The following is a 20232-nucleotide window of genomic DNA, read 5'->3' on the forward strand; positions in this document are numbered from 1 at the left end:
AATATATTTTAGTTTACACCTATACTTAACTCATTCAGAGTTAATTTCAAATATAAGGTTCAGCCCATTAATAACTTGATATGTTCTGTTGAAGTTTTCACTTTTTTCCTAATTCTGAAAGTACTTCTATACATTCTGAAATGGCATTTCAGTAGATACACAAAAGGTGGCAAATCAGAACCAATTTCTTCTTTCAAGGTTAAACTAATACTAAAACATGCTACTATCCAAACATCTTCATGAAAATTAACTACTGAGAGTTGGTAGTTCTCTGAAACTTGTGTAAATTTTATTTATTACTAAAATTGAAAACATCTTAAAGTTAAGACCCAAACCCTCTAGAAAAAATCTCTAAGGGCATCCAATCCCTTTGGTTGAAACTAGGTAACAAAAGAGGCAAAAGACATGGTTTGTGATGAATCCTAAAATTCAAATACTAGTGTTTTCAAGCTTTAATAAAGTATATTCCAATTCCAAGTACCAAGTATGATATCAAAATTCAAATTCACCGATGTACTCTTAAATAAGCATCAAAATACAAGTTTTGTTCACTGAGTCCTATTTTCCTTTTGATTTGCACAATGCATTCAGAGATGAGTTATAATTAGGAAAAAAGTGTCTACTGAATGCATCATGTTTAAAATGCAATTAACAGTTCAAAACCAATCATACTTAAAAGGGCAAACACCTAAAAAGTTAACTTGAGTCATAAAATTATTTGAGGCAGTATTATCCTGTAGATAAAAATACATTTGTTGTATATACATGTAGGTTTCTACATGAAAGAAAGGATTCCGCTCCAAACAGAAAAGGACTGGCCCTTGATAAAGACATGTTAGACTGACAAACAGATGTGATGACCACCGCAAGGAGAACTGGAAATGGAAGGATAAAAGGTAAGTTAAAGGAAGGGTAAAAGTTTAGTCACCTGCTCCTGAATAGTGGCAGAGTTGGGCAAGAAGCAGGAGATGAAGGCAGAGTAAGACATAGAAGAAAGGCAAAGAAGGCCTCAACGCTGACCAGAAAGGACTACAGACAGAATCAAGCCAAGTTGAGGACAGATATGCTATAGCTGCAGTGAGATGCTTGAAATTAGAATTTGGTAGTTGACAGTTACAGAAGCGCAATTGAGTCATCTAAAATGGAATTAGACAAAGCATCTGCAATTTCGTGGAGAACCAACATTACAGTGACAAGATAACTCAGCATGATGTCATTCATAAAACTTGCCCAAACAGCATCAAGTCACCAGAAGACCTTTGCTTCCGACGACATTCTTTCAAGCTTATCAAAGTCCCTGACTGACTGGGAGAGACAACGCAGTGCCCCCAAAGGAAACTGCTGAGATGTGATCTTAGGTTCTTCAAAGTGAGGAGACTGGACCAGGTTTCTTCCAAGCAAAACATTTTATCGTTTTGTAGACAATGAATCAAACAGGATTGTTTAGAATAACCCCAACTTTGGTGGGGAAATTAAGCAAGATAAGGAACCCCCGCAGAAATTTCATGCAAAGGCAGAGCATTCAAATTCTGTCTCCTAATTAATGTTGTGTGCAGAAGTCTCCTGTAAAAGAAAGTTGCCTAACAGAAAAGTTACCACATCCTCAACAGACCAGAATATTGCCGTACGTGAGAGCCTTGATTAATATGGAGTACTCACTGTCTCTTCTCAAAGACTGGGTTCTTGCTTTTACCAAAATCCTAAACTGAAAGACAGTCAAGGGGCTAAGTGTTCACCACCAGTCAATGTAGGAATGCTTGAAGAAAATAAACTTGAAACAAAGAAGTAGATGTTTTTGGTCACATTTTAGACACGTATTATTAGAAATTTGTTACTGGCCCCACCAGGTTAAAGATGAAGGGAGGCCCTGCGAAGTCTATAGAACTGATATATACACACAAGTGAGTGTCACTGTTTTTTGTTTTTTTAAACCTCTAGTTTTATTAAATATTGCTTCTTTGGGATGTTTTCTTTTTTTTTATAACAACTCCCAGAACATATTCATGTAAGGATTCAAGTGGTCATATTAAAATACAGCTTCATATAAAGTTTATCACAGTTTTACAGTATTCAAAACAACAGACCTGCCTTATAAAAACAAAACAAAAACCAAAAAAAGGACTATTACACCCAAAACATAGAAAAACAATTAAATAAACAAGTTTGGCATTTCTGTAATTTTATAGTATAAAACAGAATATTAAATCTAAGATTGGCAAGCGAGACACTGATGTATTTACCTACTTTGAAACGTGTCCCATTTAAACACACTTTACAAGTTCACTATACAAAAGATTGATGGTTTGATGAATGAAGTGCACCCTGAAAATTTTTGCGAATATTTAGCTCAAAGTAAAAAAAAAAAAGTCCTTTTCCTTTTTTAAACTGAAGGCTGAATTCAGACTTTTTTTTGTTGTTTTGTCTCATTTGTCAGCCTTCCTGGTTTAAAAACAATAGTGTCTATGGACGCCCACCAGGGGGCAGTGTAAGATTAGCCATTAAATCACGAACAGCTGCAAATATTGTGCATTCACCTGCAACAGAGAAAAATGGTCATTAGCTATTCGCAATACAGGAAAGACGATGTCAACACACCGGTGGGGTAGGGGCAGTTAAATCTAAAATTAGCAAGAACTTTAAGGATCCAAATAAAAGAGTAAATTTTAACTGCACAGGTTACAGGGGATTAAGCTTTGGTGTTGAGTATCAGATAATGATTTCATTTGGGTTTTGTTTTTTCTTATGAGGAAATGTTGGGCAAGCCCCATCTAGGTTTGAATTTAAGAAGATGCCTAGAGTTTATAGAAACACTGGATACGGAGCCCTGGATAAACCTTTGAAGTTGGACTTCAAGGCTACTGACAACTGGCTTGTCTTATGCACTTTGAATGTAATGAAAAGATCTACAGGCCGGCCTGCATGGCTCAGTGGTTGAGCGTCGACCTATGAACCAGGTCAGGGTTCAATTCACGGTCAGGGCACATGCCCGGGTTGTGGGCTTGGTCCCCATGTGGGGCGTGCAGGAGGCAGCGGATCAATGACTCTCTCTCATCACTGATGTTTCTAGCTCTCTCTTCTTCTCCCTCTCTGAAATCAATAAAAATATATATTCTTTAAAAAGGTCAGGTAAAATATCTATGAAAGCACTGTCCAATAGAACTTTCTGTGAAGATGAAAATATTCTATATGCGCACTGTGGCTACCAAGCACTTGTAATGTAGTTAGGGTGACTGAGGAACGGAATTTTAAATTAAATTAAATTAAAATTACATTAAAATTAAATAGCCACAGTCAGTGACAGTTATATTGGACAGTACAGTTCTAAGACATCTACTGGAGTTTTCTCCCAAATTTGAAGGAAATGATCAACTTCTTGAGTTCAGCATTAAAATCAATTAATACAAAAATAAAGTGGTTTTTCTTAAAAGCACTTCCACCTCCAAGGGGAGGAAGTGATGGGTTTGGCAGGCAGGGAGGGAGGCTGAATGTGGCCCACCGACAATCCCAAAGCAAGATACGCTTGGGGGAGGCTAACGATTCATCCTCTCAGTGTCCCCTTTGCTTGAAGAAACCAAACACCCTGCCTCTTCCTTCTTGTAAATATTACAAATATTTCAATATAATAAACCAAGACCAGCTGTTAATATTATAAACCAGCACAGCCTAACACTACAGTGGCTGAAATGAGAACTGAAGACCTCAATTGAGTAGTGGCCTTCCAGCAGAGGGCAGAGCGCAGCGACCCTGTGCAAGTCACTGCACCCTTCTCATCTACCACTGGAAAATGAAGGTACAGAAAGAAAATGAAATGCAAAGGTATAACCTGTCTAAGGTAGACATAAAAGAAAAACAATTTCAAAATATCCCAGCCATTTATTAATTCAAAGAAGTTACATCTTTTTCTAAAAACACATTTTCATTATTGACAGGTAGAAACGCTTGATCGCAATAGGATCAAAACATTCTTTCCTTTCAATTTTAAATTCCACAAGACATACTGATAGTTAACTGCTTATGAGAGAATGGTGTTTATTATCAGAGTTCTACTGGATTACTACTTTGAAAATTCTGTTAGCTTTAAACTCTGATTCTTAAGGACCTATTCTTTAGCTGAAAGAAGAAAGAAGTCAAAGGATGAAAGCAGAAAATTATAAGAAGTGGAAGAAGTATTACAACAAAAGAAGCATACCCTTCTCTACTGCCCAGTGCATTTTTTATAAACTATACTTGAGTGAGAACTTGCCCTTGTATACAATATGGGGAAACAAACAGCTAAAAATAAATAATTTCTCTCGTGACTCCTATTACTAGTAAAATTTTCACACTGCGGTACATAAAAATGTTTCAGAGAACGACTTTCCCTCATTTAAAAACGTAATTCTGTTATCATACTATTCTCAACAGAAAGATGGCAGACTTCCTTAATATTGGAAATAAGCAAAACGGAAGAAAGTTCTCTTTGCTGAGCTTTGTTTTGCAACCCAGGATTTGGCACTGCCAGGAATTGTGTGTTAAGCGTAGGCTACAACAGTATTGACCGGACCTTGTTTCTCTTGTCAGAACATTCTGGTTTCCTTGACGGTGCTCACCGTGAGAGCTTCATTGTGCACTTGGTGAAAAGGTTCACTTGCACCCGCCTGAACTTATATAAGGAGCCCAAAAAGCAGTGATGCCATTTGTATCAGCTTTTATTCTTCACAAAACATTGAGAAGATACAGAACTTTGAATGATATTATTCTCTTCATGACTGAACCATGAAATATGAGAAACCAACATGCAGTTCAACTTGGTGATGTACAGAGTGGCGGGTATCGATGGGAGGGCAGGAATTCACATCCACGGAAAATTCTATCATCCTAACCTAGGGCATTGTGGCAATGTGTGCCATAAATACAAGCTTCTGGCATTAGCAACTGGGTCAGTCCCAATAGTAGATCACTAACGAAAATGAAGTCCAGGCAGCAGAGACATGGACAAAAACAAAGAACCAGTGAGAACAGAAGAAAGCGACAGGCAGACATTGAGAGGCCACAGCAACCGGAGCTCTAGTACTAGGACTGGGCTGAGGCGGGAAAGGAGGAAGCAGCGGGGAGAAGGGGAAATCTCTCAAAAGAACTCTTACAACACATACGCAATAAAAGATCATCTACTGGTCATGTACCTTGTCGCGGTGGGTTCATCTCTGCAAACCTCTTCAGAATGTTGCTGACCATCATGGGAGCAGCAACAGAAGAGTTCTGCTGCCTGGGAATGTCTGCCTGCTGGGTTGTACCTGAAGCCATGTCATAAATGATGGGAACTATTATACTAACAGGTTCTTGGGGAGGGACCGATGTCTTCTGAGTTAGTTGAAGCTGTAGACACAAAACACATACAAAGAGAATGAAAACACAGTAAGAAACGAAAACATTTGACGAACATTTATCAAAGGTACTACCATTTACTGTCAGATTCAGATACGTGAAGCAAAGAAAATGAAATATGACAAGTGACAAACAGTTATGATTAACATGCAACTGTCCCACAATGACCTAGTTCAATAACTTTCTGTTATCACTCAAGGAACCAGGGTCACATGAAGTCTAAGCTGACGAGGAATCTGGACCTATATTTGGCAGCGACAGATCGTTTCTGCACTTATCCACAAACAGCTGCACCATCCTCATGGGGCTCTTTCTTCCGAACAGTGGTTCTCAACTTTCCTAATGCCGCGACCCTTTAATACAGTTCCTTGTGTTGTGGTGACCCCCAACCATAAAATTATTTTCGTTGCTACTTCATCACTGTAATGTTGCTACTGTTATGAATCATAATGTGAATATCTGATATGCAGGATGTATTTAGGCAACCCCTGTGAAAGGGTCGTTCGACCCCCAAAGGGGTCGCGACCCACAGGTTGAGAACAGCTGCTTCTGAAGCTGCGTGCACACATATGCCGGGTGGTACTTACAAAAAAGAGCATTTTGGATTTCAGCACCACAGCAGGAGTCCCAGGAGGTGCAATCGGCGGGGCGCTGGGAGGGATCGTCAGGCAAAACTGAACGTTCCACTTTAGCTGTGTTGCCTGGTCAGGAAACTGTTTTGAAAAAAAAATCAAAAATCAAGATAAAGTCCTATGAACATTAGGAGTCTGAAAAGTTGAGGCAGAATTTTATTTTATACTCATCAACAAAACAAAGTTGATAACCTGCATGTTTCCAAAAAACAGATCTACATAAAGGTCCTAATTGAAAAGGCTACTATGGATTTATGTGATATGTTCCTCTCCTCCCCACTCACTTCACTAATTCCTGTGGATTCTGCTTCCTCAGGGCCTCTGACCCCTGTTCCCTTCTCTCTATCCTCACTGATGCCAGCCCAGGGCTTTGTTACTCCTCCCGTGGTCCCCTAATGGTCCCTTCCAGGGGCCGCTTCTCCCGTCCATCTTTATAGCACTGCCAAGTGTTCAGGAAGGTGGTTCTATTCTAGCTCACAAATGTTCAGTGACAGGCAGTGACACATGTTGTCCCCCACCCCCTCCAAGAATCAACAGCTGGCATTCAAGGCCCTTCTTAACTGGTGTCAACCTAGACTTCCCAGTCTCAGTTCCAATTTCTTCCCTAAAACAAACTAGTCAAACTGTGTTAATAACTTTCAATTATATCCATGGATGCTTTTGTAACCACAGAAATATTTACTCCTTTAAAAACTCAGATGGCTATCTTGTTGGCATAAATAATGTCTCCTACAGCCTATCAGAGCAGAAGCCATGCTGTCCCAATATTAAAATATCAACTGAAAAAAGAAGCGAGGTATTTGGAATTTCCCAAAGCAATACTAGAACTGTTAAAATGAAAGGACTATGGTAAGGTTGGAAAAATATAATCAGCTGCCACCTGGATACCATTGATATAATTGTATAGTTTCATAGAAGGGAAGAGGAATTTAAAATTTCCCAGAGGACCCTAACCGGTTTGGCTCAGTGGATAGAGCATCGGCCTGTGGACTGAAGGGTCCCAGGTTCGATTCCGGTCAAGGGCATGTACCTTGGTTGCGGGCACATCCCCAGTAGGGGGTGTGCAGGAGGCAGCTGATCGATGTTTCTCTCTCATCGATGTTTCTAACTCTCTATCCCTCTCCCTTCCTCTCTGTAAAAAGTCAATAAAATATATTTTTAAAAAAATCTTAAAAAAAAAAAATCTCCCAAAGGAGACAGACTTTTTGATAAATGGTATTAAGGCAATTAGGGGCATCTGAAGAAGTTGGATCCATACCTCACACATGACACAAAGACATATTTAAAATGGATCCAAAATTTAAATAAGTAATTTAAAAAATGAGTCCATACAGTATTAGAAGAAACCATGGGAGGGTTATTTCATTATCCAGGAGTAGGAACAGAGTATTAAATATATTTGCTTTTATAAGAGATAAGCCACTGGTAACTCGGGTTGCCTGTGGGAAGGAGGTCTAGATGGCTGGACAGGGATGGATGAAAAATTTCCCACTGAATCACCTTGTTCTAAATTCAGAAGATGCAAGAGGACTGTGTTGCCTATTCAAAACATATAAAATTTAAGTGAGAAATTAAGAAGAATATAAGAGAAAATTAGAAGTGCCTAAATGGGTAAAAACCAATAAACGCTGATCCCACCAAATCCAACCTCCTCAAATAGAGCTGGCTATAAAAGTTGGTGTTTCTCTGTAACTTACCAGCTCCAGTTTCATAATATGCACACAGTCCCTGAGGATGTGTGTAGGAGCTCCTAATAGCTTGGTGAAGGCTATTAATGTATTGGCTTTAAATGGCGGTCCGGCAACCTGTAGGGATAAATAAAGCAGGTTACTCTTCATTTGGTCTTGACTCTTGTTTCGTTGACTAAACTAAAATGATGCATCAATAAACACATACTCTTGTTTCAAAGAATTTCTCTAAAACTTGAAGTTCGTCAGGCTTCCACTGCCCTGTGTTCTCAGGTGTCACTTTCAGCTGAAGTGTTTGGTTGGTTTTGGGACTAAGGGCTACTCTGCATTTCAGCGCATCCGTCTTAAACATGATCACCCCAGGTTCATTGGAATTTATCAGCTGTAGCTGCAAAACAAGGATGCATCAAATTAGCATGCAAGACAATATGTAAAAAAAAAAAAAAAAAAAAAAAAAAAAATGAAAAGACAAAGAGAAAATGAAATGTTGCCCAGGGAACTGTTTCAAAAGGAAGACAACTCAGTTGATACCTATTCCAAAACAGAGGTATCTAGGCACTGAGCACGGAAACTGCGGCCACCATTCCAGAGAGGCAATGAGACATTACATGTCTCGATGGAAGGGCATTAACACCACCTATGAAATATTCTTGCAAAACAAGAACCAACTTGAGGCTGAATTCAGCAGTTAGATCCACAGGATTGATCCATATTATAGATCTATAGGGGTCAAAAGAACATGTTAAATTATTCTAAAATGATGCAATCAGCAAAATCCAGACTGAGAAACTCTACAGGACAATGATATGGTTTCTTCAAGAAATAAAGTATGTAAGAAGAAACGGAAGGGGAACCTATAGTTTGAAAGGGACTTAAAAAAGTAGTTTGGGGCCCAGCCAGTGTGGCTCAGTTGGTTGAGCATTATCCCACGCACCAAGAAGTTGACGGTTTGATTCCTAGTCAGGGCACAAACAAACAAAACTAGTCTGGGTTCTGATTCAAACTGTGAAAAGAGTGATAATTTGGGAAAGAAATCTGGACACCAACCATATTTGATAATAAAGAAATTGTGTTTGGATGAAATGATGTCTGGAATTTGCTATCAAACAATCTGGGGGGAACCAAAAGTGAAACAATATTGGTATGAGTTCACTGTTGAAGGTGGGTGATGAGGAAAGACAGGTTCATTATCCAATTGTCTCTACTTTTTACAAGCTTAACATTTTCCACAGTAACAATAGAACTGGCACATTAGGGGGAAATAGATCCGGATTGGGGCCTTTTGCTAGCCCAGGGGTTAGTAAATATTTTAGGCTATTTGGTCTCTGTTACAACCACTCAATGATGCCATTGTAGCTGAAAGCAGACGTAGACGGTATGTATTGAGTGGGAGGCTGTGTTCCAATGAAACTTTATTTGCAAAAATAGGTGGTGGGCAGGACTTGCCTCCAGGCCCATAGTTTACTGACTGCTGCTCTAGACTAATATGTTGATTACACAAATGAGCACGAGTTTTAAAGAGCTGAACACTTACATGGCTTTTAAGTGGCAGAGGTGAGCCTAGATCCCAGGTCTGATGATTGCCGTTTTAAATGCTAATTTATTCAACTTACGTTAAAACCTGTATTTTTTTCAAATCTGAATATAAAGGCTGCAAAAGAGCGTGGTGCCATCCCTTGAGTGGATATTTTCAACATTCACCATTCTGACGACCACCTCATTAACATATGTACATCAACAATAATAATTACAAGTAACTGATGGGTACTGAATACCAAGACATTATGCTATGAGCTTTTTATGAAATATCTCAAATTCCCACAACTGTTCTGAGTTAGGCAGATACCATCACCTACTATCACCAGAAAGGTGAAGAACTAGCCAAGCTCTTGCCAGCAGGTGGCTGGCCTGGCCACAAACCCAGGCAGCTGGACTCTAGAACAGGTGCTCTCAACTCTGACCCATCTCCTGCGGGCATCACCACAGGACAGGTTAGAAGGCCTTTTCGGTCACAGTTTTAAATCAATTCAAATGCTTGTGTATTTGAAAAATAGCTTTCATCCCTGTGATCAGAAGTCATTTGATTTCAATGGAGACTCGGGTTCAAAGCCAGCCTGCCTGCCAAAGCATTCGAGGACAAGCGCTACTCATAGGCTGTTCTCTGCAAAGCCAGCTCCAGGGCATACATGTCCTATGGTATTGAGCAGACCTACCTCCAGGTCCATGTGAGCCACAGGAGGGCAAATGATAAAATGAAGGAAAATGTTAGAATGGAAAAGAAAACAGTGCAAAGCGTAACTCTAACAAGCTGGTTAAAGGAGGGGAGGGAATACCACTTTAGTTCCGATCCGATTCTGAGAGGAACTGGGCATCTGCCTTGGACACCCCCACTTATGAGGTCGTTCACTAGGTGGCCATACCGTTTCCTGTTGGATAATTCTTTGAAGGTGTCTTCTCATGATGACCGATCCAAGGAATCTTTCAAGCGGAGAACAAAGGTAACTACCAGCCAGGCCAGGCACGAAGCCTGGCGTCGGAGAGGGCATCAGTAAATTGTTCAAGGCACTGTGAGTGAGGATGGTGGGTATGGAGGCTGCCCAGGAGCGCTGAGGTAGTTTGCGAGGTGGGGGCATATTTGTTGGCATCGTTTGAGAACCTTTTGGGAAGGAAAAAGTGATTTCACTTATAAAGACATATGATCTCATTGCTCCCTGCTTTGTTTTTGGTACAGATCTTCGCTAGTCTATAGCAACCTGTACTGTTTAATTACTCCTTGTAGCGCAGCAATCATATATAAGCTTCCTGATAGCAAAAATGGCCACGGCTCTTCCTGTGGCCAGGTCCCTTGCAATGAGACTTTGCAGCAACTCCATCAAGAAGTGGAGTCTGTTGCTCTACCTGGATTCTGGGTTGGCTCTGTGACTTGCTGTGGCCATCAGGATGCAGTGGAAGTGAGGCAGTGCTGGTTGCAAGCCTAGGCTTTCACTCACTCTCTTGGAGCTCCCTGTCCAGCCACCAGGTAAACAAGCCATGATCAATTATGAGACCATATGGAACAGAGAGAAGCCATGTCGCTGGGGTCACCTTAAATCAGCTAAGCCCAGCCAACCCAGGAGCTGACTACAGATGCATGAGCAAGCCCAGCAGAGCCTGGGAGAACTACCCAGCTGGCCTCAGCCCAAACTGCCACACTGCAGAACGGTGAGCAAATAGGACTGTTGTTTTAAGCCACTCAAAGTTGCGTAGCAAAAGCTAGCTACCATGCCCTAATCGGTTTGGCTCAGTGGATAGAGCTTCGGCCTGCGGACTGAAGGGTCCCAGGTTCGATTCCAGTCAAGGGCATGTACCTTGGTTGCGGGCACATCCTGTGTGTGTGTGTGTGTGTGCGCGCGCGCACAGGAGGCAGCTGATCTATGTTTCTAACTCTCTATCCCTCTCTGTAAAAAATCAATAAAATATATATTTTTTTAAAAAGCCAGCTAGCATATTTGTACAATTCTTCTCTTCTGTGTTAAATTGCAGAACCTTGTCAGATGCCTTTAGGGATCTTTTTAAGGTCTAGTATTGTAGCTAAGGTAGCAGTCATAACAGAGGCACTGGGGTCTCAACTCAAAAAAACTTCTGGAAGAGACATTTCCCTTTCTTACATTATGTCTGACTTTGGCAATGAACTATTATTACCACCGATTTACTAAATGGACAAGTTAAAGTTAATTAAATAACCCCATTCAACAAGTAGGTCACGATCTTCAAATGTGAGGATGGAATAAAATAGGTCATTCGTTGGTTATACTAAGAGCAGACATAAACATGCTGGTTACACTCACTTGTTCCAGCTCGAGGGGAGTGAGAAGCGTCTGGAACTGGAGAATGTAGCGATGGGTTGGCTGGGGACATCCCAGGTAACCGTGTTGCTGGTGAGGGGCCAGACACTTGAGGAGACCCTGGCCAGTTCCCTGCTCGTCCACTTGGTGACACCATCGTATACGGAGAACTGGGGTCCAGGGCTCCTGTAAGCAAGTAAACAAATGGTTTTCAAAGTCTGCATCTTCATAACTGAAAGGTATTCGACAACATTTAAATGGTCGCACTTTACATGGTGGTCATTTTATTTTCTCTTTCAGGACAGTATTTCACTGAAGCATGATGCTTCTTAACACGGCACATCTGAATATTCTGTAGAGTTCATGTACTTTTTAATGATATAAAAATTAGATAAAAAGACGGAGAAAGACTAAAAATTTACCTTCACGCGAACTTCAAGATGTGGAATACATAACAATTTATATCACAGAACAATCTTCTATAGGTTTGAAAATATTAAGCAAAAAAATCTCAAAGCTCCGTTAAAAAAAAAAACTTACATTTTTAAACTAACCCTGACAGATTATGTTTTCGTTCTACTCAGAGGAGGTTGAGGAGAGGGAAATTTTCCATTTTCTTTATTTAGTAAAGGTGACATGGACTAAGAAATGAACCACAGAATAATGTTTTGAAAGCAGTAACTTCCTGAACAATTTGGTATTTCAATTCACCCTGCAGGGTTACACCACTTTGTAACCAAATGACAAACTGAAAAAAAATACTTCTACCAAATATCAGAGAATAAATGGTCCTTACTTAGAAGTCTTACAAAGTGATAAAAACAAACAAACACAAGAACACAGGAAAAGGATATAAGCCGGCACACACAAAATAAGCAGCACACATTAAGCAGTAAGGTACCATTTTTTAGCTAAGTAACCAAGATTTTAAAAAATTCCAATACCCTGTGTTGGCAATGATGCAGGAAAACAGACATTCTAGTATGATACTAGAGGAAATTGGTAACAGGCTTTTGGGTGAGCAATCTGTAATATGTTTTAAAAGCTTTAGAATTTCTCAAACCCTTTGAGGCAGCAATTCCACTTCTAGGAACTTACCTAAGGAAATAATCACGCGAGCAGACACGACACCACTTTTACTTGTGAAAAAATGGAAACATTCTAAACATATCATAACAGGAGAGCAGTTAAATATGGTATGCCCAGGTAAGGGTAATGCTATGAAGCCATTTAGTATGACAATGTAGAGTTCTTACTGCCAGAAATGTTGCCGCAAATATTAATAGTAAAGAGTAAAAAATCTTCAGTGCCACACAGCTGTCAAATCTGAGGATTGTAGTCATGATATATTTAAGTGAAAGAAGGAACTGAACACCATGTGCAATATGCTGTCTGCCATGTGTGTAAAAGCCGTATTTGCTTATTTATGCATAAAACATCTCTGCGAGAACAAGAAGAAATGAACGACACTAGCTAAATGCCCGTGGGAGGAGGAACTAGGTGGCTCGTGGAACAGAAGGAAACACTCCACTGGCTACTTCTTCTATTCTTTATCGATTTGAACCAATCTGAAATAGGACTTTTGAGTTTTAAAGAGTGAAAAAAGTTGTCTCAATATAACATAAAGGGAAGGGTCCCAATTTTAGTGGTGGTGGGGGGGTATGTTTGAGGCGGGAGATAAGAAGATGGGTAGAGAGCAAGCAAGAGACTCGAACAGGTAGACAAGCAGGGGTGTGTGACTGGAAGAGCGAGGGAGAGGGAAAGGGAGAGAGTCCAAAGCAGACAAAACTGGTAGGTCTCTGCGTGGCGTGGCTAGGAAAAATTTATTTTCTTTTGCTATTCCCCCAATAAACAAATACTAATTTTGCAAAAAGAAAATAACTTATGTAACAAAAACTACTTCCACGGCAAACTCTTGTGCTACAGCAGCTTCCATGTACGGACTCACCATGTGGACTAGCAAAGCTGGCCCCTGGTCCTATAGAGAGTCCATGCGAGGATGGGGGAGGAGTTGGAACAAATGACGCTGGTGACGGGGCTCTCAAAGCCCCACTGGGGGAGCTGGCAGCATGCAGATTTCCTAATAAACGAAAATAATTATAGATGATCTTGCAGGACACATATTATGTCCTGTCCAAGGACCCCAAGTTAAGACTCTACAGACTAAAGTAATAAGTAGTAAAGCTCCCGTAAGTAGTGCAAAGGAAAACTAGAACTTTCATTATTGAAAAAAAGAGATCAATTCCATGAGGCCCAAATTCCAGCTCTTATAGTGGCTAAAAAAAAAGAATCCAGTGTACTCCTTATTCACCCATTCACTCATTCAACAACTAGGCCCGAATGTCAATTTCATGCCTAGCATTGTGCATAGTATGCACCGGGGATTAGCAAGTTAACGAGATATAAAAACTCCTATTGTCATGAAACTTATATTTAGTAGAATGTGAAAGACTACAAATACATGTCAGGTAGTGAGTGATAAGTGCTGTGGAGAAAAACAGGGTGAGGTAAGGGGGCGATATTGAGCAGTGGTGGAGGTGGGTGCTGTTCTTTAGGTAAAGCAATCAGAGAAGACCTCGTGAGCTGAGAAACAAAGTGAAGGAAGAGGCATGAGGGTATACGGGGCTTAAGGTATTCCAGGCAAACATCTAGTGCAAAGGATGTAAAGGATCACAGTTATAAATAACAGGGAAGAGGCCAGTGTGGCTGGAACAGTGTGAGCGGGGGGGTATGAAGTCAGAGAGGCGGGGGATGGTCCTAAATCACACCGGTACTTGTAGGCCACTCAAAGGACTTGGGGTTAACGCTGAATGAAATGGGAAACCACTGCAGTTTGCAGCTGAGGAGTCATGAACTCTCTTCTGTTCCAGAAGGATCCCTCTAGCTCAGTGGTTCTCAACCTTCCTAATGCCGCAACCCTTTAATACAGTTCCTCATGTTGTGGTGACCCCCAACCATAAAATTATTTTCGCTGCTACTTCGTAACTGTAATTTTGCTACGGTTATGAATCGTAATGTAAATATCTGATACGCTATATGTGTCTTCCAATGGTCGCGACCCACAGGTTGAGAACCGCTGCTAGCTGCTGTAGGGCAGGGCCAAGGCCAGCGCAACCAGTAAGTGTAATCATCCAGGTGAGAGATGGCTAATGACCTGGGCACCGGCATAGGCCAAGATGGTGGAAAGTGGTTAGATTCTGGATAAATTCTAAAGATAGAGCCGGCAGCATTCGGTAACTGGCTGAATGTGGGTGTGAGAGAAAGAGGGATCCAACCTGACTCTTTAACAGCTTTGGTCCAAGTAGCAGGAAGGAAGGGGTGCCCCTGCCATTTACCGAGATGGGGTGCTTGTGGCAGGAGCAATTTGGGGTGGGGAGGAGGGGTGGGTTGCTGAGTTTCAGATGTTGACTAGACAGCTAAATGGAAATGTTGAATAGACAGCTGGAAATACAGGACTTGAATTCGGGGGTGAGGCCTAGATAGGAGATATGAAAAAACGGGAGACATGAGCTTAAAGATGGTATTTAGCCACAGGACTCGTTTTAACTTAGAATGATGAAAGGGGGACTATGGCTACCAAAACTACAAATAAATGCAACACTAACATACTTGCTACTTTACCATAACTATCCTCAATATCAAGTTTCAAATTCTCTACCTCTATGTAAGAGAATTCCACATTTCCATGTCCTATAATACCCAGTGCAATGCCTTATATTCAACTTGATTAACCTTTGTTATTTTGCTTATTTAGCTGTGTGACCTGGACAAGTGACTACAGGATAAAGTGCTTAGCACAGATGAAGTACTATACATACCTGTCTGCTATTACCTTTTTTTCAAAATAATCATTTCTCCTACCGTCTATGCAAAACCAGTCTCAACTCTATCCTAGAAAAACACTCTCCTGCCCTAGCTGATTTGGCTCAGTGGATAGAGCACTGGCCTGCAGACTGAAGGGTCCCGGGTTCAATTCTGGTCAAGGGTATATGCCCGGGTTGTGGGCTCGATCCCCATTAAGGGGCGTACAGGAGGCAGCCAATCAATGATTCTCTCTCATCGCTGATGTTTCTATCTCTCCCTTCCTCTCTGAAATCAATAAAAATATATTTTTTTAAAAAAACACTCTCCTTGGGTTCTATGCCCTGTGTCTCCTGTTTTCCTCCTTGTTCTCTTGGCTGCTCCTTCTCGGGCTGAGCTCACCCACCCACTTGGGCTTCAGTGACCTTCAATGACATGACAACAACTTCCAAGTCTTCATCTGTGGTCCAGGCATCTCTGATGAGCAGGCAGGCGATCATCTACCCAGGAAAGCTGACACCTGTCCTCCTCGCTAGGCGATACGCTCCCGAGCAGGGCTGGTCCCTGGCTCGCGGGTCAATCCTCAGCACATGGCAGCATTCGGCACAGAGCAGGTGCTCGCGAGATACCAATGAACTGGAGGTCAACAGTCAAACTTGGGCATTCTCAAGTTGCCAGCAGAGCCATTTTGCTTGGCCAAGCAGGCTGTGCACTGCCTAGCTCTGAGGGGCGGGCACCATTCACATGTACCAGGGCTTGGCAAACCTTCTGTAAGGGCCGGCTGCCATGGTGGGAAAGCAGCCTCGGACAATATGTAGATGGCGTGGCCGCATTCCAACGAAACTAGCCACAAGACAGGTGGAGGGCAGGACCTGGCCCACAGGCTTCAGTTTGCCGACTTCTGACACAGATCATGTGATTAGATTAGCACTTCTTGGAGTTGTGCCATGAGTCTGGTTCTGGGTGATAACACCTCCATTTAATTCAAACCTTTTTAAGTGCTTTGAATCATGAACATAAATTTCACAACTCTGCCATCATGAATGAATGGCAGATACGTAGCCACAGACTAGAAAGGGAGTTCTCTCTGAAGTCCAAGGCTACATGCGCAGTGCTTCTGTGTGTGCACGTGTGTGTGTATTTTCGATTTAAAGGTGACACGACAAGAAAATAAGTACTGTCTTACCTGGAGACTGTGTGTGCATCATAGAGGGAGATGGACTAACTGTGTTGTGATAAGATGTAGGAGGTGAAGTAAGAGGGTAAGCGCCCGATGATCCTGGCTGCTTGGGAAATGGCTGAAAAGAAGAAATTTAAATGTTTGTCAAACGGCCATACAACATAGCGTGAGTGCATCGCTTCCCCTAATAGACAGCTCCAGTAGTAACATTTCACACTTCATGAAAATGTACAAAATACACATCCGTAACACAGGTTTTCCAAAACCGCCTGACGTTTAAAAAGGCAGCATCCTCATTCCTGATCTTGCGATGCTATCGCTTACATTCCTCAAGATGGCTTTCGCTCATTTTATCTGTCATAGTTTAACGGGCAGCACATGAAAAATAATGCTTCTTTCCTTTGGTGGGGTTTTGGAGTCAATGAAATATGGTAGTTCAACCTGACCTCTACTTACCTTTACCTTCATCTCCAGTAATGAAACAATGGAATCCTTTCTACTCTATATTTTTAAAAAATTGAGGTACAAATCACATACAGTAAAGCGCACAAATCTTAAATGTACAGTTGGATGGATTTTTACAAACGTAACTACCACGTAGATGAAGATACTGAAGAGATTACCACAGAGGTTCTCAACCTGTGGGTCGCGACCCCTTTGGCGGTCGAACGACCCTTTCACAGGGGTCGCCTAAGATCATCCTGCATTTCAGATATTTACATGACGATTCATAACAGTAGCAACGTTACAGTTATGAAGTAGCAACGAAAATAATTTTATGGTTGGGTCACCACATGAGGAACTGTATTTAAAGGCCCAGAAGGTTGAGAACCACTGGATTACCAGAACCCCAGAGCCCTTCCTTATACACCTTAAGTCTTTATCACCTCCCCACAGGTAAGCACTATTTTGACTTCTATAACTCAAGTTTGGTTTTGCATTTCATATAAATACTGAAAGTACTCATTATATACATGGTATCTGGCTTCTTTTGTTCAACTCTATGTCAGTGAAATGCATCATGTTGCTGCATGCAGCAATAATTTGCTTTCTCATTTCTGTAAAGTATTCCATTGTATAAATACACCCCAATTTATCTACCCATGCTACTATTGCTAGATATTTGAGTTGTTTACAATTTTTTGGATAAATAATGTTGCTATAATGCATTTCAGATATTTACATGACGATTCATAACAGTAGCAACGTTACAGTTATGAAGTAGCAACGAAAATAATTTTATGGTTGGGTCACCACATGAGGAACTGTATTTAAAGGCCCAGAAGGTTGAGAACCACTGGATTACCAGAACCCCAGAGCCCTTCCTTATACACCTTAAGTCTTTATCACCTCCCCACAGGTAAGCACTATTTTGACTTCTATAACTCAAGTTTGGTTTTGCATTTCATATAAATACTGAAAGTACTCATTATATACATGGTATCTGGCTTCTTTTGTTCAACTCTATGTCAGTGAAATGCATCATGTTGCTGCATGCAGCAATAATTTGCTTTCTCATTTCTGTAAAGTATTCCATTGTATAAATACACCCCAATTTATCTACCCATGCTACTATTGCTAGATATTTGAGTTGTTTACAATTTTTTGGATAAATAATGTTGCTATAAATGTTGTGTTCTTTTGATGCATTTCTGTTGTACATATACCTAAGAGTAGAATCATTAAACCACATGTTGCATGATGTTCAGCTTTAGCCCTCTGGAATACTGCTAAACCCCACTGCAAGCTCGCTGTACCATTTCACACAGCCTCCGGGAATGAGTTTCAGTTGCTCCGAATACCAAATGCTGGCAAGGATTGTCATTTTTCTTCGTAAAGCCACGATTGTGGCTATGGAGTACGACTGCACTACACTTTGGTTTGTAGCTCTGTGATGCCAAATGACATCCATTTGGACAACCTCTGTGGTGATTACACGGGTGATCACCTGACATCACTTTAGGTGCACAAGTCTGAGGTGAGCGCTGCTTCTGGTACTATTCACTTCCCATCACTGGGAGCCTCCTCCTTGTAACCTCTATGCCTATTTTTTCATATGGACTTCCTGGGCATCTGGGACCCACCAAGGATCTCCTTGTCTTTCAAGAAAGAAGCCCAGCCCTGGCCAGTGTGGTTCCGTTGCTTGGGCTTCGTCCGGTGCACTGAAAGGTTGCCAGTTCGATTCCCAGTCAGGGCCCATTGCCCAGGTTTCGGGCTCAAGCCCCAGTAGGGGAAGTGCAGGAGGCGGATGATCAACTTTTCCCTCTCACATAGATGTTCTCTCTCTCTCCCCCTCTGCTTTCCTCTCTCTAAAAATAAATAAGAAATCTTAAAAGAAAGAAAGAAGCCCAGACACCTGTAGAACCTGTTAAATTAAACAAATGTGATGCCGTGTGGAATTTCAGCTCCACATTACCTGTTGCTGAGGTGGTGGCTGGAGTTGGGAGATAAGAGAATCCATCATATCTCCTCCTATGGGAGAAGGGGGATTATCGTCCTCATTTACAGACCTTCTCCGAGCATCCTGATTGCTGTCAACAAACATATTCAGGAAGGTCTATGGATATAAACAGGTAAAATTTACATTATTTTACCTAACTTTAGCCTGGTATTTTAAAATTATTTATAATATTTTAACAGAAATAAACATACCATGTCTATCTCTGAAATATAAATTTAACACATGATCACTAGCACTAGGACAACCTGAAGGACATATTGATAATTTTGAAGGGGGGATACTGAGGAAAACTGTTAAGCACCATAACAAAATCAACATCAAGGTTTCAGAAAATTGTATCAACTAAGAAGTACAGTGCAAGCAAAGAGTCGAACAAAGAATTACACCCTGGCACTTCTTAACAAGAGGCCAAAATATTTCCTTATTATTTCCTGAAGCAAAAATGGGGGAGGGAGAGGATCAAAACTTGTATGTTGGAAAATTTCCTACTTAGTGAGAGTTTTCACTTTTTAAGCTAGAAAATATGAGAGGAAAACTGAATAAAGAAACTAAGCTATCTTTTCTCTTTTTTATCTAATGACTTAATCTTGAACCATCAAGAATGGGACAGCTTTGTTTATAAGATATGTCATCAAAGGCTACCAGAATTTGTGTCAAGCATAGCTTTTCTTTCTTGTAATACTCTTCATCTTCCCAGTCTTTAAAAATATAGGTCATAAGATGATCAGAATCACTCAACAGCATTTAAAAGTACACAGTCTAATTTCCAATTAAAGATGACGATTCACAACACATTTCATCTTCTCCCAATAATCCATATGAAGCGCTTATAAACATTTTTTAAAGCAGTAAGTCACAACGAAAAAAGAATGGGAAAAGAAAAAAATAGCAATAAACTCTGGAGGCTGCCGAGCAGATGGCTGAGTGGTAACCAACGACGTGAGGGAGCTGTACCCTAAGCAAGCAGTGGGGGAAGCCACGAAGCGAAGCTATTTCCATCTAGAGCCTCAACACATGTAGGAACTGGCAGCGCCAGATACCTCTGCAAATAAGGATGAAGGTGAAAAATTATCCAATCAAAATTGCTATCTAGCCATATTGTAAGAAGAGGAGGAAAGGAAGAAGGTGTTTGTGAGCAGCAGCCTGGAACGAGGAAGGAGCACATAGAAAGCATTAAAAAAGAATTCAATCCTCATCTTTCACTCTGACAATCAGATAATGCCCGCAACTAAGCAGTCCACGAACAGCAATGTAAGCACCTATTTAGAGATAAGATATAAAT

At 41.0% G+C, this 20232-nt stretch overlaps 1 protein-coding gene across 1 annotated transcript in view; it reads right to left on the reverse strand.

Moving 5' to 3' along the window:
• Positions 1-409: 409 nt before the first annotated feature.
• MED14 (mediator complex subunit 14) overlaps positions 410-20232 on the reverse strand; it is a 62587-nt gene continuing 42764 nt past the window's right edge. Inside the window, exons 22-31 of the mRNA XM_005880887.2 lie at positions 18906-19046; positions 16496-16607; positions 13457-13588; positions 11512-11694; positions 10105-10340; positions 7893-8072; positions 7694-7801; positions 5952-6077; positions 5163-5355; positions 410-2534 (exon numbers count right to left, since the gene is read on the reverse strand). Coding sequence (XP_005880949.2) covers positions 2461-2534; positions 5163-5355; positions 5952-6077; positions 7694-7801; positions 7893-8072; positions 10105-10340; positions 11512-11694; positions 13457-13588; positions 16496-16607; positions 18906-19046 — 1485 coding nt within the window. The 3' untranslated portion in view covers positions 410-2460. The remainder of the gene's footprint in view (positions 2535-5162; positions 5356-5951; positions 6078-7693; positions 7802-7892; positions 8073-10104; positions 10341-11511; positions 11695-13456; positions 13589-16495; positions 16608-18905; positions 19047-20232) is intronic.

The sequence above is a fragment of the Myotis brandtii genome, unplaced genomic scaffold, assembly GCF_000412655.1.
Source record: "Myotis brandtii unplaced genomic scaffold, ASM41265v1 scaffold657, whole genome shotgun sequence".
Lineage (NCBI taxonomy): Eukaryota > Metazoa > Chordata > Mammalia > Chiroptera > Vespertilionidae > Myotis > Myotis brandtii.